The sequence below is a fragment of the Andrographis paniculata genome, unplaced genomic scaffold (genome assembly GCF_009805555.1).
Source record: "Andrographis paniculata isolate CXL003 unplaced genomic scaffold, ASM980555v1 Contig32END, whole genome shotgun sequence".
Lineage (NCBI taxonomy): Eukaryota > Viridiplantae > Streptophyta > Magnoliopsida > Lamiales > Acanthaceae > Andrographis > Andrographis paniculata.
Window position 1 is genome coordinate 5530196 of NW_026137565.1, and position 26118 is coordinate 5556313.

A 26118-nucleotide genomic window follows, 5' to 3' on the forward strand; every position below is an offset into this window, starting at 1 on the left:
TATTAATATAGCAATAATTATTGTTGTTAAAACGGTCATTAAGTAAAAAGAGCATCTACCCATCTCAAATGTTAATTACAGATCTTGGCGCCCAGTCCAACGTTCGAAAGGGTCCCACCCATATGCCCTCATCGCTTGACACGTGGATAATGATACCGAATCTCCACCGTTGGTGTTCCCTTTCTCAAATAAATGTAAACGGTGTGGGTCCAACCCGACCCGGAAAAAGCACAGACAACGGGTAGACGGGTAGGGCCCCCTTTTCCGCCCTTTTCTCTCTGTAAATGCAAATGCTCTTATTCTTCTTCTTCTTCTTCTTCATCTTCACTGCCTTTTCTTTTATTTCTTCTCCGTATCTGCATTAATTGAACCGATTCAGATTTTTCAATTTCTGGTGCTCTCTCCAACTCACGAGAAGCTCGCATGTACAGCGGAGATCCGTTGCTGGAGGATGGATTGAGAGATTTTTTTATTGGATGCCTGTCGTCTGATGCTTCTGCTTTATCTTCTCTTTTAGTTGTCCTCGACATTGCCGATCGCTGAATTCCTGAGATCGACAGCTTGTTTGTGATGCAATAATCTTCGTGTAAGTTTTTTTATTTCTTATATGTTTTTGTTCTTCTGCACGTTGGATTCAAATTTTAGATTTATCTGTTGGAGTTCATGATAATTTCATTCCGATTATCAAATTTTAAGAGAAACTGATATGAATTCAGTGGAACTGTTCGCAGTCTCCTTTCGAAGTGCCTGTGCTGTTATTAAGCAAGTCCAAATATATTTAATTCTTCCATTGATGTTAGCAGTTTCTCAGGATTAATACACAACTTGATCCTAGTATAAGTGTATAACGCCACAGAGTTGTTCCTCGTGATTCTTCTGACATCACTTACGATTTTTGCAACACAGGTTATGCTTATGAAATTTGAGCAGTCAGGCTAAGCATAAAGAACATCAAGCAATTTACAACAATGCCGCTAGAGAGCTACAGTTCCATATTCAATTCTCCCAGTAAGAACTTGAGAGGCCTAAAAAGCTTGATCTACAACAACGGTAATGCTCCAGGGGCAGAGGAAATAATCAATGACCATGAATTGGCTCAGAGGAAAGCTGAGGAATCAGGTACGCTCATACCTTATAAATCCAATCTCTATATTCAAATATTGTATTTAATCGACAAACTTCATAAAAACAAAAGACAGACAAATCCATCAATTCAAATAAGAACAAAAGCAGGATATAGTTCATAGAAGTCAAAAGGATTAGTTGATTGTAGCTACATCAGATTCCCAATTTTCATATAGTATTTTCCTGTTGTAACACAAGAACAAGAATACCCATAAACTAAAACTAAAACAAAAAACAGTAGCCAGACAACTCATGACATTAGCCCCGTCATAACAATGGTGAATTTACCCTTTCTGCTTTACCCTAACTAACAATTAAACAAACATGCCTCGAATCATATTGGCCACCAACATGCTTATACTTCACGCCGAGCATAATCAACCAGTTTAATTAAAATTCCCAATACAAATTCAAGAGTATCAACTTCTATATGAGAAGGATAGAGAAGATGCATTCCATTCAAACATTAATTCGGTGATAAAATCAAACCACTCCACGTTTAGTGCATCTAATTAGAAAAAATCTACAGTAATTTCAACCATTCCAAATCACAAACCAAAACCCTAGCCCCCAAATCCATATAGCGTACGGCCTTGCCTCTTGAGTGCGTAGACAACATCCATGGCGGTCACTGTCTTACGGCGAGCGTGCTCGGTGTAGGTGACGGCGTCACGGATGACGTTCTCCAAGAAGATCTTCAGCACGCCACGAGTCTCCTCATAGATCAGGCCGCTGATTCGCTTCACACCGCCACGGCGAGCCAATCTCCGAATTGCAGGCTTTGTAATGCCCTGGATGTTATCCCTCAGCACCTTCCGATGACGCTTAGCTCCACCCTTTCCTAAACCTTTTCCTCCCTTTCCTCTTCCTGACATTTTGCTGCTCTCTCAGAAGAAACGCCGCTAATCCTTTTCTGTTAGGTGTTATTTCTGTTGAGCGTTGAAGGATTTGATAGTTATGAGGGCAGGTTTTATAGTGGGAGTTGAGGGATGGGGATGCTTCTAAGCCGTCCGATTGATGTAGACAATCAACGGCTGTCGTTCGTGATCCGAGTTATTATATGATGAGTGATTCTGGAGCGTTGATAAGCATCAAATCGACGGTAGGTGGAGGCGTTGTAGGATATGGCGCGGATATTTTCTATTGGCAAAATTTCAGTTTACCGCCCAATACGACAAGGCGAGGGGCAAAATTAGAATGTGTTAAATCAATAAATTTTTTGTACTATTATATTAAATTTGTACTATTATTTAATTAATTTAATTAAGAAAATAGGGAGAACCGGCTGTTAACTAACTACATGCTTACACAGCGTCGAGGAGGTACCAGGCGGCGCAATGGCTGCGGCAGATGGACCAGGGGGCGTCGGAAGTGCTGCCGAGAGAACCGACGGAGGAGGAATTCTGTCTGGCGCTCCGCAACGGACTCATTCTTTGCAATGTGCTCAACAAAGTCAATCCTGGCGCTGTTCACAAGGTGCTGAGAAACGTCCATATATGATATATGTAGTGCGTTTGATTGCGAGGAAACTACTGATCCTTTGGTCTTGTGTTGCTTGTGAGACGTATAGGTAGTGGAGAATCCAGTGGTGGACGTGCAGGCCGCAGAAGGAGCAGCTCAGTCTGCTATTCAGTATTTTGAGAACATGAGGAATTTTCTTGTTGCTGTTGGTAAAATGAAGCTGCTCACGTTTGAAGCCTCGGATCTTGAAAAGGTTTGCAGCACGTTTTTGTTTTTCCTAGTTTGTGCTCAAATGGCGACGTGGCCTGTGAAAAATTTCAATTATATTGTGCACAAGAATTTACTACCCGCTGAATATGAATTATTTATTTTTATTAATTCCTAATGCTGGCTCTTGTTCAACGCTGACACTAGTCTTTTGATTTAGTTCCAGAGTGAGTAAACGAGTGGTTGTTCTATTTCATTGGTGTTTGATGTATAGATTTTGTAAATTTTGTTATGTTTTCTCGGGCTATGTAACCTTACGTAAAGTATGTATGCAGGACAACTGTTCAGTTTATACTTTGGGTAGATAGATAGGTAGTAACACAAAGACACTTCCATAGATGAGACCCCCAACATATTAATTTCTTAAGTGGTTTCCATGTTTGCTTGCTTATATTGAATCATCTACAGTATTTGCTGTTATGTTTCCATCTAGTTAAATATTTTGGGAGGAAGCTTAAGGCCATGATGTTCATAACATTTTTTTGTTTTGTTTATGGTATTCTGCCCTTGAGTTGCAATAGTATTGGTTATATAATATCAATATTCAGTTAAGATTCATCATGGGACTGTTTGCATGATTTTGGTGTGTCTGGTTGTTCAAACTTCTCAAAACTACGGAATCATTTGATTTTTAGGGAGGCTCATCGGGCAAAGTGGTGGAATGCATTCTGTGCTTAAAAGGATATTATGAATGGAAGCAATCAGGAGGCATTGGTGTCTGGAGATATGGTGGAACAGTGAGAATTACATCCTTTATGAAAGAGTCACCATCCTCTGCATTAAGTCTAGAGAGTGCGGATGAGTCAATAGATGGTTCTGACTCATCACAATATGATCAACTGATGGAGTTCCTCCAGTTATCTACAGACTCACATGAGGATTCCAAAGCAATCAATGTGCTCACCTTCATGTTTGATCATTTTAGTCTTGGCCTTCTTCAATCCTGTCTCTCTGAAACCAATGAACTTGATGACTTTCCTTTAAGTCCAATGGTAGGTAAGATTGTTCCCTAGCTGTTGAAATGTATGTATGCTATGTCCTGTGTTATGATGGAACTAAAGCATTTTTTCTTGAGAAGGATATGCAAAAGTTTACTCTAAAGAACACATAAAACAAATTAGATTACTAAAACAACTTCCCAGTTACCTACATTATGCAGCTGTTTAAATATCTAATTTCACTTTCTATTGCTAGTACTGGTAGAAACTAGTCCTTTATCAACTTCATTTAGTCTAATATTGGATGCATGTGTAGGTCATTGATGTTGTATTGAGGAAGGCTCTCAATGATTTCTCAGCAGCTCTGGTGTCTCAGGGAAATCAGGTGAGTTACAACAACATCTTTTTGCGGGCATGGAATGGTTGCCTTTTTTAATTCATTCTGTATTACAACTTACTTACCCAATTAGCTGCAGAATGAATTTCCACATGTTCCTTTCTTCTGCAGCTTAGCATGTTATTGAAGAAACTTCTGAGTAATGACTCTGCCCCTCACGTGAAATTGGAGTTTCTTGAAGCCATATCAAAGTACCTAAACAAAAGGGCTGGCCTTGTATCACGGGATATTTCCTATTTCTGCTTTTGTGGTGGGAAAGGTGATGAAACACGGCATCAAAGCTCCTTTCAAGGTGGTATGGAATTACTTGATCGTCAGCAAAAACAGTTAGAGGTATTAGCTCTACTTTTTTTCTTTGACTAAAAGAATAAATAGAAGAGACAACTAGAATTTCTGATTCTTCCACTGTATAGGACTTACTGTCTTCAAAAACCTGCTGTTGAAATCAAATTGTGATGGAAACAAATTATGAATGGTCTAGATCATATATACCTTGAATTAGATGGTATTACTACTAATTCTTTTTGTGGAGGCGTCTGTGTGAAGAACAGGATCAAAATGAATCTTTACACATAATATTGTTCTGCATAATTAAATGAGGCTTTGTATGAGTTCGTTGTTAATGCTTTTCTACCGTCTGTTGCTTTTGGGTTTTGGTGGACAACGTTTCATACATATTTTCCATCAGAAAATCTTTTTGTCCATTAGTTATAACTAAAAGAAAGTTATTTGTTGGACTCAGTATGAAGATATCAATTGATACACCTCCCTAACTTTTAAAATTTCAGATGTATTTCAACATGGTCTTAGAGCCAAAACCAGCTGATTTTATGTTATTAGGTGTACATTTTGCACAATGTTTTCATTCTCTTTTTGCATATACATTCTGGAGAATTATATTGTTCTCTTAACAAGAAGTAAATTTCAGGATTTAAAAGCTCTTTTTAGGGAAACAAAACAAGAAGTTCGTCGAGCAACACTAGGATGGGAGAATGAATTCCAGTGCCTTGGTAAGATTCTAACCTTTAGTTCCATATGTCATTTTATTCTTTAGGTTCATGCATTTGCTTTCTACGAGCTGTCTGCATGGTTAAAATTGGTATGCTTCTCATGAGAGCATTTTGCCTGGTCTTAAAATATATGGAATTCCTTTTAACAGGGAATAATGTCAAAGGCCTAGAAGTGGCTGCTTCATCATATCATAAAGTTCTGGAGGAAAACCGTCTTCTTTACAATCAAGTTCAGGACCTAAAAGGTGATCCGTTGAATTTTCTTACTGGAAGCTAAAAGTGTTGTAGCCCAAAGCATGTACCTATCACTTATCTAGAGTTGTAACATGATGTGATGATTTTCTTCACAGGCACAATCAGAGTTTACTGTCGAGTTAGACCATTTCTTTCAGAACAATGTAATGAACAGTCTACAGTTGATTATATTGGAGAAAATGGAAATATCATGATTGTGAATCCCCTGAAGCAGGGTAAAGAGGCAAGGAGGGTTTTCTCATTTAATAAGGTTTTTGGGACAAATGTAACACAACGTATGTCTCCTTATCATCTTCTATTTGACTTAGCATTGCATTCAGTTATTATATTGAAATCTATTTGGAAATCAGGCAAGCATGATAGCTTAAATTGGAGGCGTGAACACATTCTGATGCTATTCATTAATTCGTAAAATAAGCATTTACTTATGAAAGCTTGCAGTTCCACTTTGTTAGTGTATCATTCATTTCTTAAATATATATTCTATTCTCATAGGTTTTCTATGTTTGCAGAACATATATATGCAGATACTCAACCATTGGTTAGATCTGTTCTTGATGGCTATAATGTTTGTATTTTTGCGTATGGTCAGACTGGCTCTGGGAAGACATACACAATGGTAATGTAACTATTACAGTATTCTAGCCCCAAAGATATTTTCTGTGTCATGCTTATCATTATATATTTTTGGATTTATGGAACATGAACCATCCCACACCCCTGGAATCTCAATTATTTTCTCTTCAATCGTTTATTGGATAATGCATTCTGCAGAGTATAAAATTGTTCTGAAACTCTTCATTTGACATTTCATCGTTTATATTTACCCATGAATTGATTCCACTAAGCTGATTCTAATTATTTAATGGTCGGGATTCTCTATTAGACAAGCTATGCAATAATCTTCATGATGCATAAATGATCTCATTTTCTGTTTTTTAAGAAGGCTTACAGGTAATGAATGTATAATTTACATTTTTGTACAGAGTGGTCCGGATTTGAATACGGAGGAAACTTGGGGAGTAAATTATCGTGCTCTGCGTGATCTTTTTCACATTTCAGAGGCCAGAATGGACACAACCCAATATGAGATTGGAGTCCAAATGATTGAGATATACAATGAACAAGTGAGAGATTTGTTAGTATCTGATGGCAGCAATAGAAGATATCCTTAAACATTTGCTTTAAAAAATGCTAAAAGCCATTTGTTTATGATATGCATCTCTTAGAATTATTTGTTTATTCCCTTAATTACCTATACATTAGATATTAGAAACAATTCTCAGCTCAATGGACTTAATGTTCCCGATGCAAGTCTGATTCCTGTCATATGTACTCAAGATGTTCTTGAGTTGATGAGGATTGGACATAGAAATCGGGCTGTTGGTGCCACAGCTTTAAATGTGCGAAGTAGTCGATCTCACAGGTGATTCTTTTTCTCTTTTGTCCCATAAACTATTAGTGTTTCTAATTTTCTAAATTATATTGGTACATGAATAGTTTTCATGTATCCATATTAATGTTATGATTGATACCATTTTTTGCAGTATTTTGACAATTCATGTTCGAGGAAAAGAGTTAGTCTCAGGCTCATTGTTAAAAGGTTGTCTACACTTAGTAGATCTAGCTGGGAGTGAGAGGGTGGATAAATCTGAAGCTGTTGGTGAGAGATTGAAAGAAGCTCAGCATATTAACAGATCTCTGTCTGCACTGGGAGATGTCATAGCTGCTCTAGCACAGAAGAGTTCTCATGTGCCTTACAGGAATAGCAAGCTAACACAAGTGTTGCAGGATTCTTTAGGTAATTTATGGAAAGCTATTTTTCCCCATAGAATTGCTTTAGATGCAGTTGCTGGATTTTCTGGTTTATGAGATTAGTGAATACAATTTTACTCATGAAAATCTTTTTCAACTGTGTGTATCAATATATTTTACAGGAGGACATGCTAAGACGCTGATGTTTGTGCATATAAACCCAGAGGTCAATGCTCTAGGAGAGACAATTAGTACTTTAAAATTTGCTGAGAGAGTTGCTACAATTGACCTGGGGGCAGCAAAATCTAATAAAGAAGTTAGTGAAGTTAGAGAATTTAAAGAAGAGGTCTGCCCTCCAATCTCTTCTAACCTCTCTTGGACTTTGCTTGCTCAGATTCTTACTATCTTTGCTTGTCCATCAAGATCTCAAACCTTAAGCTAGCATTGGAAAGAAAGGAAGCTGAACTGGAGCTGATGAAAAGTCGCACGAATATTCGAGCAATATCACCACTTCGAGTTTCAAAATTCAACGGCAATGGTAACGTGAACCCCAGCTCCAGCAGCACCACCAGTCAGCTACATGATACTCAAATTACAGAGGTAATTCCACATCAGGACCTAACACTGGCATGATTTGAACTTTGGCTATATCCTGCTATTGAGTCGGATGCATAAATATTGAAAATTTCATTCTCAAGGAATATGCATGAATTACTTGTCTTGCTCCATCAGTTTTTGCCACTTTCCTGTTACTTGGTCAGCCATGAGTATGTCATCTCTTGCTTGCTTGATTCCAGGTAAGAAGCTGTTCCTCTGGTAAGCAAAGAAGATCTCGGCTCCCCTCAAAATTTGTTGACAAGGATGTCGGGACAAAAGTACCTCTTCTAGCTGGAGAAAGATCTGTAAGCTCTATAAAGCAAAGATCTCCATCTCCTCCAATTAGAAGATCAATATCCACTGATAGAGGTGCTGGCATCAGACCTAGAATAAGACCTGATACAGTTGAAAATCCACCCACCATAAAAGTATCATTTCCATCTGGTCTTTCAGTTATTAGATCTGTCCCCAATGTGCCTTCAATTATACTGCCTTCAGTGAATACACGGCTCAATCAGGGTTCACAAGAGCCACCTCCTCCAGATGCTTTGAACGGCGTCCAGAGGGTCACACTACGCAGAGTAAATTCTGAACATGAAGATCAACTCAGGCAAGCACTGAACAACCGACAAGGTGGCACCAGAAAAGCTAAACCAGATAATAAAGTCAAGATCAAGCAACAGCCATCCAGTAAAGCTCAGAAATCCAGTGCTCCTGAATCCCTGCACCCTGATGTAGGTGCGGTTAAAATGCATGCAGTAACTCAAAGGATTGATTCCTCGGAACCTGAAAACGATCAGGGACCTTTTGGGCCACCCGCCTGTGGTCCTACTAGATCGAAAAAGCTTCACAGAACCTACTCAAGAAACTCCCAAAATGTTGAACCAAGGTATGCCGAAAGCATTTTCTATCAACAATCACTATATTAATATTGATGGAACTTTGCTTGTTTCCCATGATACTTAAGTCATTCTTCCTGAACAGAGAAGCAATTCAAACTGAGGATCATCCATCATCGGGCCCGGAAAACAAACTTTCCAGTGGACGGGAAGCTGGGTATCAATATCCATCCGTGCCTGGTTTTGGGAGGAGTAGATCTACGCCTCGTGGGAAATTCATAACTTGAAAACATACATACATAAAGAAAATGAGGATAATTATTTGTACAAAGGCTTGATTGCTCCTTGACTCCAGGTTTGTATTGCAGCTTGCACAGATAAATGCTGGTGATTTGACCATCAACTTCATAGTTGTTTGTTTCATTGATGTGGCCTGCATGATTCATCATGATTTATTTATTTTGTTGGTTTATAATGCAAGCTGTGCAGACCACCCTTCATGGCTGCTGGATTCAAACTCGAGATATGTTTTTATTGTAGATGATAAATCCTATCTGAAATTTATTATTGGGTCACCAAGATATGGTAGTAAAGGACAACTCTTTTCGTTTTATTCTGACCTTCTGCTTGTCTGATTATTTGTGATTTATTTATGGAGAAAGGAGTATTTGTGTGTATAGCATTGTTGTTTAGCTAGAAAGAAATACATTTTGAATTGTAATGGATATGTGATGGCTTCATCTATGAATTCTTGATTTTACACTAAAATATTTCAGTTTTTGTTAATTCTATGTTGTTGGAATGCATATGCTAGTTTTGATCAAATCCTTGTCCATATTGGCTGTTGAATTTCACCTAAATACTGCCCTACTTAGCACATTGAGTTCCAGGAATGGGTCTTGGAAAAAGGAGACTTGTTAAATGGTTTATGTATTTAAGTATAAACTATAGATGTCAACAGCGGGGATAGCTCAGTTGGGAGAGCGTCAGACTGAAGATCTGAAGGTCGCGTGTTCGATCCACGCTCACCGCATTCCCATTTTTCGTTTTCTTTTGTTCATGGTATGGGATGTCAATTCAGCACTTACTGTGACTTTGCTTCATCTTCGTTGCAATTTTTTAGCTCGATACAGTTTTTATTAGTTTATCGGTTCGATTTGAAGGCCTAAAAGGAGTAATTTAGGTTGAGGAGACGGTGAGCGCTACAACAGTGCATATCAAATCATTGTTGAAAGTCCTTTGGTCACGGTATGGAATTTTGCATGTGAACTTATTGTTCTTAGTTTGCTTTAGCTTCCGTGCAATTCTTATGCTCGATAAGTTGTAAATACTTCATCTGTTCGATTTGAAGGCTTAAAGGCAGTGATTTAGGTATAGGAGATGGTGAGAGTTACAGTGCGCATCAAATGTTTGTTGAAAGTCCTCAAAGTCCTTTTCCCCTGTTTTCATCAATGCACATCGAAACATTGATATCTTGCTACTTCATTTATTCTCAGATAATCACTGATATTACATTCTTGAAACTATTAGCAAGAAACATATCTGCAAATTGCTCTGATGAATTCTCCTACAGGGGGAGGGGGATATGCACAAGGAGCATCTTTTTCTTTAGACAATCAATCTGAATCTTCGGACAGTGCACAAAGATTAGTGCTCTATACAATTTTCAAGAGCTGAACTTCAAAGATCAAAGGCTCCATCATATGAGACAAGAGGCTGCGCCGAGGACCGAACTGTGCAAGGTACATATACATTAATATACATCTATATTATATATATAGCAGCAAGTAACAAGGATGTGCAGCCACTGAGCAAGTTCATATGCGTTTAAATGTAGAGGCCTTGGAATGTAAATTTCTGCGCAAAAAGATATGAGCAAAGGTTAATTTGTGCATAGCACGAACCTCTTGAGGAATTGGCTCTAATGCTTCGCTTGTATATCCTACAGAAGGGGGTATCAACGCTCTTCGCTTTCCTGGAGCATTCAACCAGAGTTTAGGTATGAATATTCTTCATCAAAGTATGCTGCATTCTTTAGTGTAACTGTAAATAATTATGGTGGTTCCACGAAAGTGTTTCTGTGCCCACCTCCAACCTTCATGCCGATCAAAACCTCCTTTAGACCTTTGATCATCTATGGTATCATCGGAAAAGTGGCAGTGTAAGTTTTAATACATTACATGAATTATTTTCCCTTTGGTAAGATAATTCTCTGGATGGATTGTTTACAGAATCAGCTTGAGGGTTGCATCTAAGGCCAGTTTTATTCCTGGTGCGATTTAGGAAGAACATTGAATGAAAGTTCACCTCGAAACGAACCTGTTGATCATCCAGAGGAAGTGTGACAGGTGAACTCTCTCCGCTAAACTGATTGATAGTGCTACATATAACAGGGCAAGAAGTAGCCTCAGAAAATGTTAAGTCGTGGGCGCGATGTTTTATGTGCAACATGTTCAGAGATTTACCTATGAACAAAGTATCCGTTCGATCGCCTGCATACATAGTTAAACCTTACAGTGTCTCCTTCGTGCGCCTCCTGCCCTTGTCCATCGACAATGTCTTGAGACGGATGGATTAGAGATCCGTTAGTTAACATAAACATCATGCCTAAGATGGGCGTGTTTCAAGCACTATAGTTGGTAAAATTTAACCTTGTATTCGTACACCACTCGGAAGCTTGAATGTCCTGGAAGCTTCAAAAATCGAACAGCCATGGTATGTAAGAACCAACACAGATAGGTAGTCTTAAAATGAGGGGAAACAGCACATACCTCAGCACATCCGGATCTTTCATTTCCGGCATCATCGAGGCGGCAAGAACAGGGCAGACATTTGTAAGGATTATACTGAATCCCATGAGCCCAAAAACCTCCCTTCTTAGGACCTTGTTTGGATGTTCATCTTCCAAGCCTTTTATTGCAGAAACCTTACTCAGTTTCTCATGTTTCCTGTTAATGGCAGCCTTCAAAACATGATCCGGATTTGGTACTTTATGCTCAGCTTCCAAAAACAAGACTAGTTTGGCTTGCACATGATTTTGGCATTACTCAACATTCATCAAATTTTGAAATACTTGTATTGAGAAATTAGCCTCCACTTACAAAACTTCATTTCAGTTCAGGATAAGAATCAATGGCAGCTCACCTGGCGAGAAGAAGAGGCGACTGCAGGAAACGGATCTGAAACGCAGCAGCAGATTCCATTAGATTCAAATTATTGGGGGAGACGAAAACCAATAGATTAGATCAGATCAGGTGGCTTAGATTGTTTTTCCGATGGAACTAATTACAGCCACTGGTTCATATCAACGAAGAAGATGATGATGATGATGACGACGATGAAGTGAATTGGCGGTATTTGATTTTTTATGCTAATTAATTACTGGTTTCTCATAAATCCCCAATTTTACATCCACATCCATCTGTCTGTACATGCCCAATTTGGTAATCAATCAAACAGTTAGTTTGTACATAGATTAATTTGTACAGGTTTGGTGGTCCTTGGAGCCACTTTCCAAGACGAACTCCACGTACAGACCCTTGAGCGCAGTCACCACTGTCGTTATCACTGGTCCCATTATCGCTCCCTGCATTTCCATTTTCATACATTAATTAAATCGAATTTAATTAATTAATAAATTTTTATTCCTGCAGTCAGCCATTGGAGAAGACTTTGGTACCTCGAGGGCGGAGGGGAATAGCGTCATTCCGCCGAGGATGCTGAGGGCGGTGAGATATGCACTGTAGCCGGGAATGTCCTCCTGGATTTCGGTGTTGGCGTAATCCATCAGTATCAGATGGACCGCCGCCAGGGCCACGGCGAGCACGTACCTCCCCTCCACCACCAGCTGCACCGCCGCCAGGATCGTCGACAGCCACGCCGGAAAAAGTGGCTGCAGGGAGCCGAAGAAGGCGAGGGCGCTGCAGACGTAAAGGAAGTGGACGGAAAGTAGCCGGAAAAGGAGCCACGTCATACACCCCTGGAAAAAAGCGATCTCCACCGTCGCCAGGAGCACGCCGGAAATGGCCCTGTCGAGAACCTCCACGCTGCGGCTCCTGGCGGAGTTGGAGATCGGAAACATCTGCATGACCTGCTCGACCACCCCGCCGGACTCGGAGGTTATCAGGTAGTAGAGGACCCAGAAGAAAACCATCGTCTGCGACACGAAGTTGAAGATCTCCGCCGCGCCGGAGAGTATGGAGCTCCCCACCAGCGCCACCACCCTGGCGCCGCCGCCCACCACCGACTTGCTGCTGTCGAACACCCGGTGCATGACGTTGATCCCCTGTGACGCGTACTCCTTCGCCGCCACCACCAAATCCTCCCGGCTGATCACCAATTCCCTCACGATCGAATCCACCTCTGAGTATATCTGCCGCCATTCGCCGTCCCTCACCCTCCTCTTCAAGCTCATCAGCCTCTCCGCCGTCGGCGACGGGCTCATCGCCCCCCGCCGCTCCGACGAAACGTTCCCCGCCGGCGACAGCACCGACTGCTTGATTCCGTTGACTAATTCCGTCGCGTTGTACTGCGTCGCCAGGCTGTCGATCTGATCGGAAACGGCTTCGTACAGCTTTGTCGAATACGTGTCCACCATTCCGGCGACGTCGTTCTCCTCCATCCATTGCTTGATCCCCAATCTCTCTGCGTAATTGCTCTCCTGAACATGGGATTTTAAAGCAAACACTGCGTTCTTGCCTTCCATCCCGATCTTGTACGAGAAGAAGATCGTCCCCGTCACTGATCCCACGAACATCCCCACGATCAGCCCGAGCGCAACGACGGTCTTCAGCCGGTCGAGAATTGCTCTGGTGAAATTCGCCGTCGCCGGAAGCCGCTTGAAGCTGGTGACTCTGCTCATGGTGGACTCGACGTCGGCGGTCTTGAACACAAATCCTAATACCAGAATTGAGATCGACCCGACGGCGCCGATCTGTTCGTAAGCCATTACGAACAGCCAGAACGACAGAAGCCACCGGAGCAATTTGCAGAAGCCGCTCCGCCGCCGCCGCAATGGCGGCCGCGCCGCCCTTTTCTTCCTCCTCAGGGCGATTCTCAGAACTAAGTATTTAATCTCGGCGATCGTTCCCATGAATACTCTGACCACCGCCATAGGCACGGCGAGGATCGTCTCGGCGATGCCGGATTGCAGCGGCTCCGCCCAGAATCCGACAAGAGTCTCCTGAATCCCCCGGAGAGGTATGGAGCACAGCATCGCCCACAATATCGGCCGCCGGAAATCCTCCAGGAGTTTGCAGATTCCGTAGAGGACAGCGATTCCGAATGCGAGGCCGGCGTGCGCCATGGCTATGTACAGAGCCAGCCTCGCCTGAGGGTCGCCGAAGAACGTGTTGTTTGACGCCGCCGGCGCCGGCGATTGTTTAAGATTCCGATCAGGTGATTTGGGGGCGTCGGCGTCGGGTCTTCTGGCGGAGGCCGATCTGAACATGTCTTGCCACGCCGGGTAACAGACGCCGGAATTTTCTCCGTCGCCGGAATCGCAGGGTGCCGTTCCCATTTACAACAAGAAGACGACGATCGGAGCTGAAGAAGATCCGCAATGGATTTCCAAATTAATGAACATACGTACGTTTCTCAATAACATCTTCTTGGCAGTTTCTTGGCATTTTCAAAAAATTTCTTCATTTCATTCATCCATCCATCGTTTCCACGTCGAATCAAGAATCTAATCCAATTCAAACCTCCATGTTTCAGTTCCACGCCAATTTTTTGAAATTAAAGCATCGCCATTAATAGTAACAAACTGATGGTGTGCAATACAATGGAGAAGTCGTCATTCGTCACAATCTTTCAGATTCAAATAACAAATACATTCGCACATATATATATATATATATTATGTATATGCATTTCAGGTACTTTCAAAAATTGGCAATGTTGATCTTTCTCCTCAGACACAGATAAGCAAACATCCTATAAATCAGCGCCATACCCAACAAAATCCAGACTTCTCTAAGCCCTCCGCTCAAGTTCACCGTGTCGAACGACGGCGAGCTCTGCAGGCTCCGGCAGCCGGCGGGGCTTTCGCAGTCATAAACATCATCCCCCGAATACTGCACCTTCACCAACAGCCTGAACCCGTAGTACATGAACGAGACATACTTCATCCACTGCATAAACTTGGGTATGTGCTGCAATCGGTTCAGCTCAATCGTCAAGATTTCAGATGATACCAAGAACATTAGTCGCAGTCGAAAAAATTGTTCGATTACCTGAACATAGTATCCGCCGGTGAGAAGAAACAGCATGAGGATAAGGGAAGCAATCATCCCCGCTCGTTTGATGCTCATCACGGCTGCTCCGAACAATTCTCCGGCCCCCTGATCAAAGACAGAGGATTTTGTGTTTATGCTATGGTATTCGATCGAATACGAGAGTTTTTTAGGCCTTACTTGACTAGTTACGGCGATCAAGAGTATCGCGGACAAGGTGAGGAAGAAGCATTCTGCTGTTCTTTTAAACCCAGCCATGAAATACAAAATGCACATGAAAAACGTCGGATACAAGACGTGGGCGATCATGTCGCTCAGCGTGCTGCACGCATAGTAGACGCTCAATCTGTACATGTCCGCCTTTCTTTCCTTCACCAGCAGCATCTTCTCAAAGGGGAAGACGTAAACTGCTCCAAATATGGACGAAGAAGTCCAGAAAATGCATATGTAGAACAACAAACCGATCTGGAAACAAGAACATGAGAATTCGTCATAATTTGGCTGATTAGTTCGTCGATGATGCAAGAGAGTCGAGGATTTTACCTGATCTCTGAGCTGCGCTTCAGTCGCCGTGCTCGATTTCCACCAGAGAAGGCCTAAAAGAACAGCCACGCCGAACGACTGAATTAACCGGACATGATCGAAGTAGTCTCTCCATCGCTCTTTGAATGTCCTCTTGAACAATATCGCAAATTGGTCGAACCAACTCAAGGTCCAATCTTTCTTGATTTGCACGGCGAGCTGAAGTCGTTCTGGCACTTTCGCCGCGCGATGATTCTCTTCCTTCTCCTTCGGCTCCAAGTCGACTTTGTACTTATGTTGCAGATACTTAAGTAGCAGAGATGAACACAAAAAAAGTGAGTAACTAAAATGGTTTTCGAAAGAAATGTTTGCGAGGGAATTTTTCGCTCACTCTTATTACGGAATTTTCAAATTCAGCGCTCTGTCGCGACGCAAGCAATTCCTCGGGTACACTGATGTCATTCACTTGCCCAGTCGCCAAATCCAGCAAGAACTCTGCAGGATTCATCGGTATTTCTGGAATGAACCGCGAGCTCGCGAAGTATTCCATCGATTCTCTCCCTTTCCCATAGTAGATCGGATACCCTTCGGAGATTAACAGAATCTTGTCGAACATGTGGAACATTCGACTCGACGGCTGATGAATGGTTGTTATAATTGTCCTTCCTGCCTAGAGAGACATTCACAAGTTTCATATGATCAACACTTCATAATTTGGCATCGATCGAATGGTTTTAGAACCACCGTAAGACAAACGATAAAGCAAAAAACTTCTACACATATCGATTCTATCCTTTATAAACGAATGAGTGATAAAGACCAGACCTTTGCAAGTCCTTGAAGAAGCTGAAGTATTCTGTTAGCTGAAGTAGAATCAAGACCTGAAGTCGGTTCATCGAGCAGCAGAAGCGAAGGATCGACGAGAATTTCATATCCTATACTCGTTCGCTTCCTTTCCCCGCCAGAAATCCCTTTAATGAATCCCCCACCAATTTTTGTGCGACGACATCTGCAAAAGAGGACTAATTCTGTGATGTATGAACATTCGTCGACATTTAAATGAAGTTTGCGAGTGATCTAACCCGACCTTTCGAGGCCTAACTCCTTAACGATCATCTCTACTCTGTCATACTTTTGTCGTTGGCTCATATTGCTCGGAAGCCTCAAAAATGCCGCGAAAACCAGAGTTTCTTCCACAGTTAGCTGCGGATAGAGAATATCGTCTTGCGCTACAAAACCAATCCTGCGAAAACAAGATACATAATTACCAGAAAAGAACTCGACTTTGTGTTCGATTTTCTTTATGACGAGTTTAAGTTTTTACCTCCTCTTGAGAGCCGGCATATACGAGACATCGTTGTATGTAACAGTTCCTTTAACATTTTCCTGCAACCTACCACCTAAGACTTTTAACAACGTTGTTTTTCCGCTGCCGGAAGGCCCCATAAGGGCGAGGATTTCACAGGGGCCAACGCTTCCGGTAATACCTCGTAATATCTGCTTGTACTGTTGTTCGATATGCAGCTGCGACGCGACCTTCGACATTACAGCCTTAACAGGATTTCCAGAAGAAGAAGGATTCTGAACTTTAACCTTAAACTCCACGTCTGCAAACTGCACTGAACCAAAAAAGGTTTAGAAAAAAAAACACACACACACAAGATTTGATGATCCGCGAAAACACATTATTAGAGGTGTTTAAGGATTGGCCTTAAGAAAAATTGGGATGGCCCGATCTTGTGCCGCGCTCGACATATCTTCCTCTATGTCGATTTCTGAGCTCCAGTTTCTTACATTAGGAGCAAAGCCATTGCTGATCTGCCTCTGCTGCATGGAGCCTATCGACGACAAATCTTCGATCTCCTCCATTATTACTACAAGATATATAAGCTAATTTGTTGATACAAAATATTATGTTTTTATAGTGTATCATCAAACATGCAACCATGTCCTGCCGGCATTTCATTTCGAGTAAGAACAGTGGCTGTTGGGCAGCAAGCTTTTTATGCCCAACTGCAGACTCTGTTTAGATGACTTGTTTTTTAGCTGCCAATCGTGATTCTCGAGAATACATTCCTTAGTTTGTTAATTATTTAATTAATTCTTGCTGCTGCCTACCAATTACCATGCATGTTTGTTAATGCTTTAATTTCGATTCCTTGATTCCAGGAGATCAAATTGTTCGACTCAGAAGCTGCAGCTGCATATGGTGCTTCTCATTGCGCAAAATGCAAGCACCGTGAGCGTGGAAGCAGAACCAATTTGGTGAAATAATAATCGGAAACACATTTCACACATGGCGAGAAAGCCAAACCCTAGCGATCAAATTGGGGAATCGATCTGTATAATTATTTGTCGAAAACGACGTCGTCTGGGCTTCTCCTTACAAATAGTGTTTCTATTACAAAAATCAAAACAATTATTTCACTTAATATTAATTTTGATTTTAAATTTAAATTTTTAAATAATATCATTTCAAAGAAAATTGTTGAATATCTTTCACAATTTTTGTGCAATATTTTTACTACCATAACAAACTATCCATTTTTCTATTAGTCCGTCTCATAACAAAGTATTTATTTATTTTTTTCTGTCTATTTATCGTTACAAATACCCTTACAACTTAATATCAACGTGCATATCATTGTTTTAATAGTTTAAGCATGTTGTAGAAATATTTTATATTTAAAAATTTCTCTCGATGTGCAATTAGAATTAGAATTTATTTATAGAGCAAATCTACAATTATATTGTAGACGGATATGAATGTTAAAATAATATATTAACTTGACGAATAGTTTATTTAAAATAAGTCATTGTACTTACTAAATAATATTTAAAAAAATACACGTAATTAAACAGTGAATGACGTAACGCCTAATTAAATTAATGTAATATCAACGCATATTATTCTATTTTAATCGTTTTTCATCTCTCTTGCCCAGTATAAATACGGTGTTTTATTCTTGAAAGAAGACACACATTTCATTCAATTTTACGAAAGCGTGAAAAAAATGATGCACAATAATTTATGGCAAAATTTGTTGTATAGAGGCCGTGGAGCACTCCGGCTTCTTTACTGTAAGTTGGATGCATTGTGTGATCGTAAATCAATCTTTCATGTCAATATGAGTTATTTTGTGCATGTCTTGAAATTTTATTTTTATTTTTCAAAAAATATCGAACTATATTGAAATTATTTAAGAGCAAATACGTTACAGGCATTACTTATTGATTCAAAGAAAACAAATGTGTTGTCTTGTTAGCTCGAATGATCTTACTAATTTATTTTTATCATTATCATATGATATATTTATTTTCAATCTTCATAATATTTTATTTTTCAATTCATTTCTAATTAATTTAACACTAAAAACAAATAATTATTTCAGGAAGTTCTAAAAAAAATCTTAAAAAATAATAAGTGGTAAATTTTTTTATTTTTTATTATTATTATTATTATTCTTATTTATCTTAACAAATGTTATTGTTTATTTATCGAATATGTTATACAAATAATTATATTTAGGTACAATTTGAGATAATTTGATGTTTTTACTTGTTTTGTTGTGTTTTGATGATTTGATTTTGAAGTATTTGCAATGAAAATACTTGTTTAATTAATTTATTTAATTATTAATTATGTCTTTGAGAAGAAAAGAAATAATTTGAACAGTAAAAAAATATATAATTAAAAAATACAAATAAATAAAATAATAATCACAATCTGATTATGTGATTATTATCATGATAAACTTATGGATTGTTTTAATACAATTTTCATTTTCTTTATGCAATCAATATTATCTTTAAACGAATATAGATAATATTATTATCGATTAAGAAAATATGACAAATATGAGCTTTAATGTATGTCGATAATATTATTATCAAATTAAATCTAATTCTTTAAATATAGATAATATTATTATTATCTATTAATAAAATATGACAAATAGATACTATTAATTATTATCGATTAACAAAATATAACAAATATGAGTTTTAACGAGATAATATTATTATCAAATCTATTTTTTTTTTTTAATATAGATAATATTATTATCCATTATCAAAATATGACAAATAGATAATATTATTATTATTGATTAACAAAATATGACAAATATCTTTAATGTATGCAGATAATATTATTATATATTAACAAAATGTGTAATTATCATTAACATGAGCTTTGAATGTATGCATATAATATTATTATCTATTGACAAAATGTGCAATTATATATCATCAAATCTAATTCTTTGGATATACAAATAATATAAAATTTTGTTTCTACTATATTATATTACACCCAAATATTTGACTATAAATATTGCACCAATTTTTTTCAAAAACATCAAAAACAATTCTGTCAGTATATTAATATATTTGTATATATTCAATTGAATTTTTTTTAAAATATGAAATAGTTGTCGGATGCGATGTTTTGTATGAAAAATAAGTATTAAAGACAATGACAAAAAGTGCAAAAAAATTCAAAAACATCTACAATTGAGGACCGAAATCGCATTGCCACATCAGCAGATCCGGTAAATTTGCAAATATATTACAAGTTGATTAAATTTTCATTATAGCATCTGTATATACTAAAATTCTATATATCGTTTTTGTTATTCACTGTCTTTGATCTAATTGCCGAGCAGCAACAACGACAAGAATTGTCCTACCTAATCAAAATAATCTGTAAAATTCTTCCACCCGATTCCAAGATTGCAGACGATGCTAAGGAGGCAATTCAAGAGTATATCTCTCGGAATTCATCAGCTTTGTTGCCGGCAAAGCTAATGGCTGCCATGGGAAGCTCGGAAATAATCAGTTTAGATCAACCATTGTGATCCAATTTCCGGCATCACAGCTCCCATGGCTCTTGCATGTTCATTTTTTGTTTGTGCTTCCATTGTTCTTCCTCTAATGCATTTTCCGATCTTATTGTATTTGCATCTCGTCACTTACCCAAATAAATGAACATCAAATGGTCGAGCAAGGACGAGAAGAAGGTTCTGCCCGCGGTGTTCGAAACATTCTTAGTCGAGAGGGGATTAGAGTTAGTTGAAGTTCTTTTGGATGCGAATTTTTGTATAAAAATTGAAATTGTAATTAAAATGTTTTTTGGTATGAGTATAGTTATTGAATACTATGTATGAAATATAAGTATTGGATGTGTATGTTTTTCGAAAAATAATATCTTGAATCGTCCATAAAAATAGTAACAAAACACAAAAGAGTACGCCCAAATGTAATAGTTTTTTCACTATATGTTTCTAATTTAACTAAAAATTAATAGTATTTTGCTATTAATGTATGATATAAACAACGATCACATAATAAACTTCACATAATAAAAAATACAAACAACATATTGGTGTTTATTTACCATGTTCGGTCATCAACTAATTTACATCTGGAGTACCAACCCAAATATATTACATTATGTATTCGGAAATAGCGAAATACAATAATCCATATACAAACTTCATAATTAGTAGCTTCACACATAACTTAAATATATTAATTTTCCTACAAAATACAAGTGTCCAGACATGCAAAACCTTTCTCTATTGATTTTGATACGTTGATGTAGGTAATTCATCACCTTCTCCACCTAAAACTGCATAACTTTGGGTTTATTTCGTCCACTATCGGATCAAGCTGAAATTTTTAAAAAGGGTTCATAACTTATTATTTTTTGATCAAATATTGATAATTCCTACATCAGCATAGTAAAAAAAAATAAAAAAAATCCAATATTGATAATTCCTACGTCAGAATAGTAAAAAAAAAAGAAAAAAGAAAAAAAAAAAGTGAACTTCAAGGGGATGATGTGTTTAATTGAAATATATATAAATCATGGCCTGTTTGACGTTGATCCACTCCAATATTAGTCAATTATTTTAATTTAATCAAAGAGGGAAGGGGTTAAAGTAACGTGCTTTGATTTGTGAACAACGTCAAGTGAAGAGGGACAGTCTGATTAATTTTAATTTAATAAGATTCGAGTTCAAGAATCAAGATCCCTCTTTCTCTCTCTTCTCTTTCTGCTTCTCTCTCTTACACAGTCTTGAATCTCTACTTTCTCTTTTCCGAAATCCCATAATTTGTCACGCCCCGACACATTGGTTGGAATTGGAAAGGGCGTGTAGCTCACTCCCTCTCTCTCTCTTGCTGAGTGCCATCCTTTATGAGAGTTACTTCCTTTCCTTCTTTCTTCCATGGTTTCCGCAGCAAATCCTGGAAACCCTAATCCCTGTTCTTTGTCACTTCAAAGCTGCTTCTTTTACCTCCGAATTGCTCTGCTCTGCTCGCTCTTGAACTGGCCCAGTGGATTTCTAGGTGGGTTCGTCTTCTCTACATTTTTTTTTTCTACCATTTGGGGTTTGATTCATCGGATCCCCTCTCGCTAGGGTTTTGACGGAGATTAGGTGGGGTATTGTTCAAGATCTATGCTTTTAATGCCCGCTCTACACTTTTTTGCACTTGCTTTTATCGTAAACTCCTGCTCATCTGATAATGTTTGACTACGAAAAGCCATGGAGGGGCTACCCATTTAGCATTAAAGCTTAATCTAATCTTTCCTTATTCAAATCCTCTTTCTGGTTGGGATAATTTCCCATTTCCAGTAGTGCTTTTCAAACTTTGCTAATTTTGTTCCAAGAAGGGAGATAATTGGCGTTTCTTTCTTTCCATTGGGAATCGAGTGGTTTCATACATTCCCATTGGCTGCGTATGTTTGTATCTGCTTCTCAATCTGCTCTTAGATCCTTACCTGATTCATCTTTTTGTTCTTTCTGGCTCTGTGTTTCTAAATTACTTCACTGGTTCATTATTTGTCACTGGAGCTTGGCTCTGATTGTATGTATGATCTATTTGGTTGTGATGAGAAGTTGAGGACTTTGCTACTTTCGATTAATCAATGGATTTTCGAACGATTATTATGATTTTCTGTTTCTTTTTCGATAGCTGAATGAATTTTGGTGGTTTTGCACTTGTTTCCGGGACTGATCTCCTGATTTGAATGCAATTGCAGTTGCTGGCTCTGATTCTGATGTCTGATTTTGGGATGAGAGGTTTGATGCATCATATATGGATTCTGTTTGATGGTCTTAGGTAGTTAGATTAATCTACATAGTTTATTAACTTTCAAATGGCCTCTGAGTCGCGGACCAACAGGGCATCAGAAAAACATGGTAAAACTCATGAAGGGCAAGCTCACAAAACAGGAAAATCGAACCCTTCACCGAAAATCATATCAGAAACTACCGAAGAAAAAACAGTGTGCGATCGTCAACAAAAGAAAGCAGTCAGTGCATTGGCAGGTGCAATGGATTCAAGTTTAAGTTTAGGTAATGAAAAGTGCACGCTGACCTTTGACTGCCTTCCTGATAAGGAAAAGAAGCCATCAGATCTCGAAAATGTTAAAAATAGCTCACCACTTCCTAAGGTTAGTGATGGGAAGAATAGCGGAGGCCCCAAGGTAAGCGATCGGATTGATTTTGTTGAGAGCGGAAAGAGCAGTTTGTGTAGAGGTAGCACGAGTACTGATATCAGCGACGAAAGTTCTTGCAGCAGCTTGAGCAGCAGCATCAACAAACCCCACAAAGCAAATGATCTTAGATGGGAAGCAATACAGGTAGTCCGTACGAAGGATGGGGCCTTAGATATGAGGCACTTCAGACTGCTGAAGAAATTGGGCTGTGGCGACATTGGAAGTGTTTATTTATCGGAATTGTGTGGTACAAAGTGTTACTTTGCTATGAAGGTTATGGATAAGGCTTCTTTAGCTGGTCGGAAGAAACTTCTGCGCGCCCAGACGGAAAGAGAAATACTGCAGTCTCTTGATCACCCATTTCTTCCTACTCTATACACTCATTTTGAAACAGACAAGTTTTCGTGTCTGGTAATGGAATTTTGTCCTGGAGGCGACCTGCATACACTTCGGCAAAGGCAACCAGGGAAGCATTTTTCCGAGCAAGCTGTCAAGTACAATTCTGCCTCATTCCCTGTTTTCTACTACTTAATAACCTATCCATTGAATATTTCCATTACATTGCTTCTATTTGGACATGGATTTTAAGTCAATGAATGATTAAGATAGTATTCATTTCCTCTTCACTTGGCGAGCGATGTTTCTTGTGAAAATATGATAAAATGGTAGAAGTTGAGTTAGGATATTCATGATTGGATTCTTATGTTTGCTTGTATAGCTCAACGATTTGTTTTGGCACTTTTTGGTTCGCAGATACTAAGTAATATACACCATTTGCTGCATGTTCTGGAGCTAGTACTCTTCCACTTGTTATAGTACATATTCCTCGTTTATATTTTCGCATATTTATTAGTTGACTTTGAGGTGGTTTTTGTGAAAACTTTAATTAGGAATTGTGTAGTTGTGTCATTTTTGGACCTATTCTTTATTCCTTAGTTCCACCGAATTTATGACATCTATGCCTTATTCCTCATTACTAATTCTGTTCTTAGTTACACTTCAATGCATAGAAAAAACATGATTCCAGTAAACATGGTGATCCACCATTAATTGATCCTGTCGTTCAATACTTGATAATAACTCTCCCATGTTTTTCAGTGGATAACATACTTTCTAAATCTAATTTATTGTTTATTGAAATTTGTTGCCTCTTTTTTTTTTTGTATTAATGAGCTATAGAAACGACAAGTAGGCTTTCCACAGTAGATCAAATTTAGATATGTTTGATGGTCTTTGCTCTTTGCTTCTAAGTGTTTTACTTAGTAAAGTGATTACATTGAGTTGCGGTGCTTATACAGAGAATGGTTATGAATTCTGGTAAAAGAGACGTAACATTTCACTAAGTTTGAGTTTTAGTTAACAAACAAAAAATACCGATTCGCTGATTATTTTAAATCATTATTTTCTTGACAATAGTTGTGTTCGATGCAATGGATGTTCCTGTCAATAATTTTTTTTTTTTTTTTTTTTTTTTTTTTTTTTTTCTGGGTGTGCCGCGCAGGTTTTATGTAGCTGAGGTCCTTCTTGCCATGGAATATCTTCACATGCTCGGCATTGTCTACCGCGACCTTAAGCCTGAAAATGTCCTTGTGAGGGAAGATGGTCATATAATGCTGTCCGACTTTGACCTTTCTCTTCGTTGTACTGTCAGCCCGACTCTGATTAAATCAGCATCGATCGATCCCGATACGTTGCGGAAAAACACATCATCTTCCTGTGCCCAACCCGCCTGCATTGAGCCGTCCTGTATCCAGCCATCCTGTATCAGCCCCACTACATGCTTCGGTCCTCGCATATTTTCAAGAAAATCGAAAAAAGACCAGAAACCCAAAACCGAAATCGGGAATCAAGTCAGCCCGTTGCCAGAGCTTATTGCGGAACCAACAGATGCTCGATCGATGTCATTCGTCGGCACCCACGAGTACTTGGCGCCTGAGATCATCAAAGGGGAAGGTCATGGCAGCGCTGTTGACTGGTGGACTTTCGGGATATTTCTGTACGAGTTATTGTTCGGCAAGACACCGTTCAAGGGGTCGGGAAATCGAGCCACCCTCTTCAACGTCGTCGGTCAGCCCCTCCGTTTCCCGGAGTCACCAGTCGTTAGCGTCGCAGCTAGAGATCTCATCCGAGGCTTACTTGTGAAAGAGCCACACAATAGACTTGCTTATAAACGCGGAGCTACCGAAATCAAGCAGCACGCTTTTTTCGAAGGCGTCAATTGGGCCCTAATCCGCTGCGCCAGCCCTCCGGACGTACCTAAACCGTTCGAAATCGTCGAAAGGGTTCCCGCGATGCCTCCGTCGACGAGTCTTAAGGTCGCCCCTGCCGCCGCTGCCACCGCCGGAGGCGGCGGCCCCTCTCCCCAAAGCTCTGATAAGTATCTGGAATTCGATTTCTTTTAGTACTACCCTTTTAATCTGAACTTTTTTGTCCCTGTTGTTTTCAACTTTTTTAAAAAAATGATGTATAATTTTTCAGGGCTTCATGTGATGTGATATTTGTAGTGTTCTTGATTTATAATTATGTGTTTGGACATCTGAAAAAAAAAAAAAAATTGTTGCAAGCAATTGTTGTGAAACTGTTTGTATCAGATTTCTTGTTTTTAATCGGCAGGATAATGAATTCTCAGTTGATCATCATATATCAACTTGTATGTTCTATTTTTCATTGTTTAGTACATTAACTTATATGTATATATATATGTGTATGTATACATATTCTTGAGCAGACAAGGAATCAATTCTCCACTTTGGATGGATGGATATAGTTAATCAATATTTTGGCAATGAAAACTCACAGAGACACACACCTGCCATTGTGTGCACTGCAAATTCTCACTTTACACTGAAAAGGGTTGTGATAACAAACCATAATAATATAAATATTCATATTCAGACAGCCCATAGAAATCTGAGAAAGGGCAATGCAGTGAAAGTGATAAACTTGATTTGTATTATCCATCAAGACTTTTGCCATTAATGGTGGTTTGTTTTCTTTGTGGCTATGCTTTTCAACACTAAAAAATAATATTTTCTTCATTGTTTTAAGAAATTTTAAATGGTTGGGAATTCCTTTTTTATCTTTCATGATTATGAAATCAATCTTTAGGAATCATGTGCTGCTTCATAATGGACGAGTAACAAACAACACTCTCAAAAGTCAAATATAATTTTAATATTTAATCTCAATTATTTTCCACAGCCATTAGAAAC

General features: G+C 38.9%; 6 protein-coding genes and 1 non-coding gene across 9 annotated transcripts; 3 read left to right on the top strand and 4 right to left on the bottom strand.

Moving 5' to 3' along the window:
* LOC127247994 (kinesin-like protein KIN-14F) lies at positions 1-9376 on the top strand. The gene is made up of 18 exons (XM_051270114.1): positions 1-586; positions 907-1119; positions 2438-2601; positions 2696-2839; positions 3489-3845; positions 4108-4176; positions 4300-4521; positions 5117-5198; positions 5348-5443; positions 5549-5728; positions 5966-6072; positions 6440-6618; positions 6715-6879; positions 7001-7254; positions 7391-7554; positions 7632-7808; positions 8006-8694; positions 8790-9376. Exons 2-18 carry the CDS (start codon positions 969-971, stop codon positions 8929-8931), a joined length of 3342 nt encoding a protein of 1113 aa, XP_051126071.1. The 5' UTR covers positions 1-586; positions 907-968; the 3' UTR covers positions 8932-9376.
* Positions 1564-2082, bottom strand: LOC127247998 (histone H4). The gene has a single exon (XM_051270119.1). The coding sequence runs from the start codon at positions 1998-2000 to the stop codon at positions 1689-1691; it is 312 nt and encodes a 103-aa protein (XP_051126076.1). The 5' UTR covers positions 2001-2082; the 3' UTR covers positions 1564-1688.
* A 228-nt stretch (positions 9377-9604) lies between the features above and the next one.
* On the top strand, positions 9605-9677 carry TRNAF-GAA (transfer RNA phenylalanine (anticodon GAA)). Its single transcript has one exon. It is a non-coding gene; the product is annotated as a tRNA-Phe (tRNA).
* A 365-nt stretch (positions 9678-10042) lies between these two features.
* On the bottom strand, positions 10043-11936 carry LOC127247996 (peptidyl-prolyl cis-trans isomerase FKBP16-1, chloroplastic). Its single transcript, XM_051270118.1, has 8 exons — positions 11789-11936; positions 11416-11592; positions 11296-11330; positions 11110-11203; positions 10964-11024; positions 10733-10778; positions 10549-10619; positions 10043-10377 (listed from the first exon to the last, which is right to left on the bottom strand). The coding sequence occupies exons 1-8, from the start codon at positions 11845-11847 to the stop codon at positions 10300-10302; spliced, it is 621 nt and encodes a 206-aa protein (XP_051126075.1). The 5' UTR covers positions 11848-11936; the 3' UTR covers positions 10043-10299.
* Positions 10573-14162, bottom strand: LOC127247392 (uncharacterized). Its single transcript, XM_051269220.1, has 5 exons — positions 12324-14162; positions 11416-12230; positions 11296-11337; positions 11110-11203; positions 10573-11024 (listed from the first exon to the last, which is right to left on the bottom strand). Exons 1-2 carry the CDS (start codon positions 14160-14162, stop codon positions 12120-12122), a joined length of 1950 nt encoding a protein of 649 aa, XP_051125177.1. The 3' UTR covers positions 10573-11024; positions 11110-11203; positions 11296-11337; positions 11416-12119.
* A 364-nt stretch (positions 14163-14526) lies between these two features.
* On the bottom strand, positions 14527-17187 carry LOC127247393 (ABC transporter G family member 26). Its single transcript, XM_051269221.1, has 9 exons — positions 17110-17187; positions 16724-17013; positions 16487-16642; positions 16225-16408; positions 15791-16069; positions 15421-15705; positions 15058-15342; positions 14878-14985; positions 14527-14796 (listed from the first exon to the last, which is right to left on the bottom strand). Exons 1-9 carry the CDS (start codon positions 17152-17154, stop codon positions 14527-14529), a joined length of 1902 nt encoding a protein of 633 aa, XP_051125178.1. The 5' UTR covers positions 17155-17187.
* A 4241-nt stretch (positions 17188-21428) lies between these two features.
* On the top strand, positions 21429-25545 carry LOC127247995 (serine/threonine-protein kinase D6PK-like). Of its 3 annotated transcripts, none has more exons than XM_051270116.1 (3): positions 21429-21842; positions 22448-23400; positions 24408-25545. In XM_051270116.1, the coding sequence occupies exons 2-3, from the start codon at positions 22565-22567 to the stop codon at positions 25306-25308; spliced, it is 1737 nt and encodes a 578-aa protein (XP_051126073.1). In that variant the 5' UTR covers positions 21429-21842; positions 22448-22564; the 3' UTR covers positions 25309-25545. The 3 variants fall into 3 exon arrangements, with proteins under 3 accessions (XP_051126073.1, XP_051126072.1, XP_051126074.1); XM_051270115.1 differs by having other exon boundaries at positions 21430-21753; XM_051270117.1 differs by lacking the exon at positions 21429-21842 and adding an exon at positions 21876-22144.
* The last annotated feature ends 573 nt before the right edge of the window (positions 25546-26118 follow it).

Coding starts and splice junctions, on each gene's coding strand:
- LOC127247995 (XM_051270116.1), top strand. CDS start 22,565: ATGGCCTCTGAGTCGCGGACCAACAGGGCATCAGAAAAACATGGTAAA. Junction 23,401..24,407: donor TTTTCCGAGCAAGCTGTCAA/GTACAATTCTGC, acceptor TGTGCCGCGCAG/GTTTTATGTAGCTGAGGTCC.
- LOC127247998 (XM_051270119.1), bottom strand. CDS start 2,000: ATGTCAGGAAGAGGAAAGGGAGGAAAAGGTTTAGGAAAGGGTGGAGCT.
- LOC127247393 (XM_051269221.1), bottom strand. CDS start 17,154: ATGTCGAGCGCGGCACAAGATCGGGCCATCCCAATTTTTCTTAAG. Junction 16,643..16,723: donor ATGCCGGCTCTCAAGAGGAG/GTAAAAACTTAA, acceptor TTGTTTTCGCAG/GATTGGTTTTGTAGCGCAAG. Junction 14,986..15,057: donor TGATCGCCGTAACTAGTCAA/GTAAGGCCTAAA, acceptor GTCTTTGATCAG/GGGGCCGGAGAATTGTTCGG.
- LOC127247392 (XM_051269220.1), bottom strand. CDS start 14,162: ATGGGAACGGCACCCTGCGATTCCGGCGACGGAGAAAATTCCGGCGTC. Junction 12,231..12,323: donor TATTCCCCTCCGCCCTCGAG/GTACCAAAGTCT, acceptor ATGGAAATGCAG/GGAGCGATAATGGGACCAGT.
- LOC127247994 (XM_051270114.1), top strand. CDS start 969: ATGCCGCTAGAGAGCTACAGTTCCATATTCAATTCTCCCAGTAAGAAC. Junction 2,840..3,488: donor AAGCCTCGGATCTTGAAAAG/GTTTGCAGCACG, acceptor TTTGATTTTTAG/GGAGGCTCATCGGGCAAAGT. Junction 4,522..5,116: donor GTCAGCAAAAACAGTTAGAG/GTATTAGCTCTA, acceptor AGTAAATTTCAG/GATTTAAAAGCTCTTTTTAG.
- LOC127247996 (XM_051270118.1), bottom strand. CDS start 11,847: ATGGAATCTGCTGCTGCGTTTCAGATCCGTTTCCTGCAGTCGCCTCTT. Junction 11,025..11,109: donor AACGGATACTTTGTTCATAG/GTAAATCTCTGA, acceptor TGTTATATGTAG/CACTATCAATCAGTTTAGCG. Junction 10,779..10,963: donor TTCCTCTGGATGATCAACAG/GTTCGTTTCGAG, acceptor ATGATACCATAG/ATGATCAAAGGTCTAAAGGA.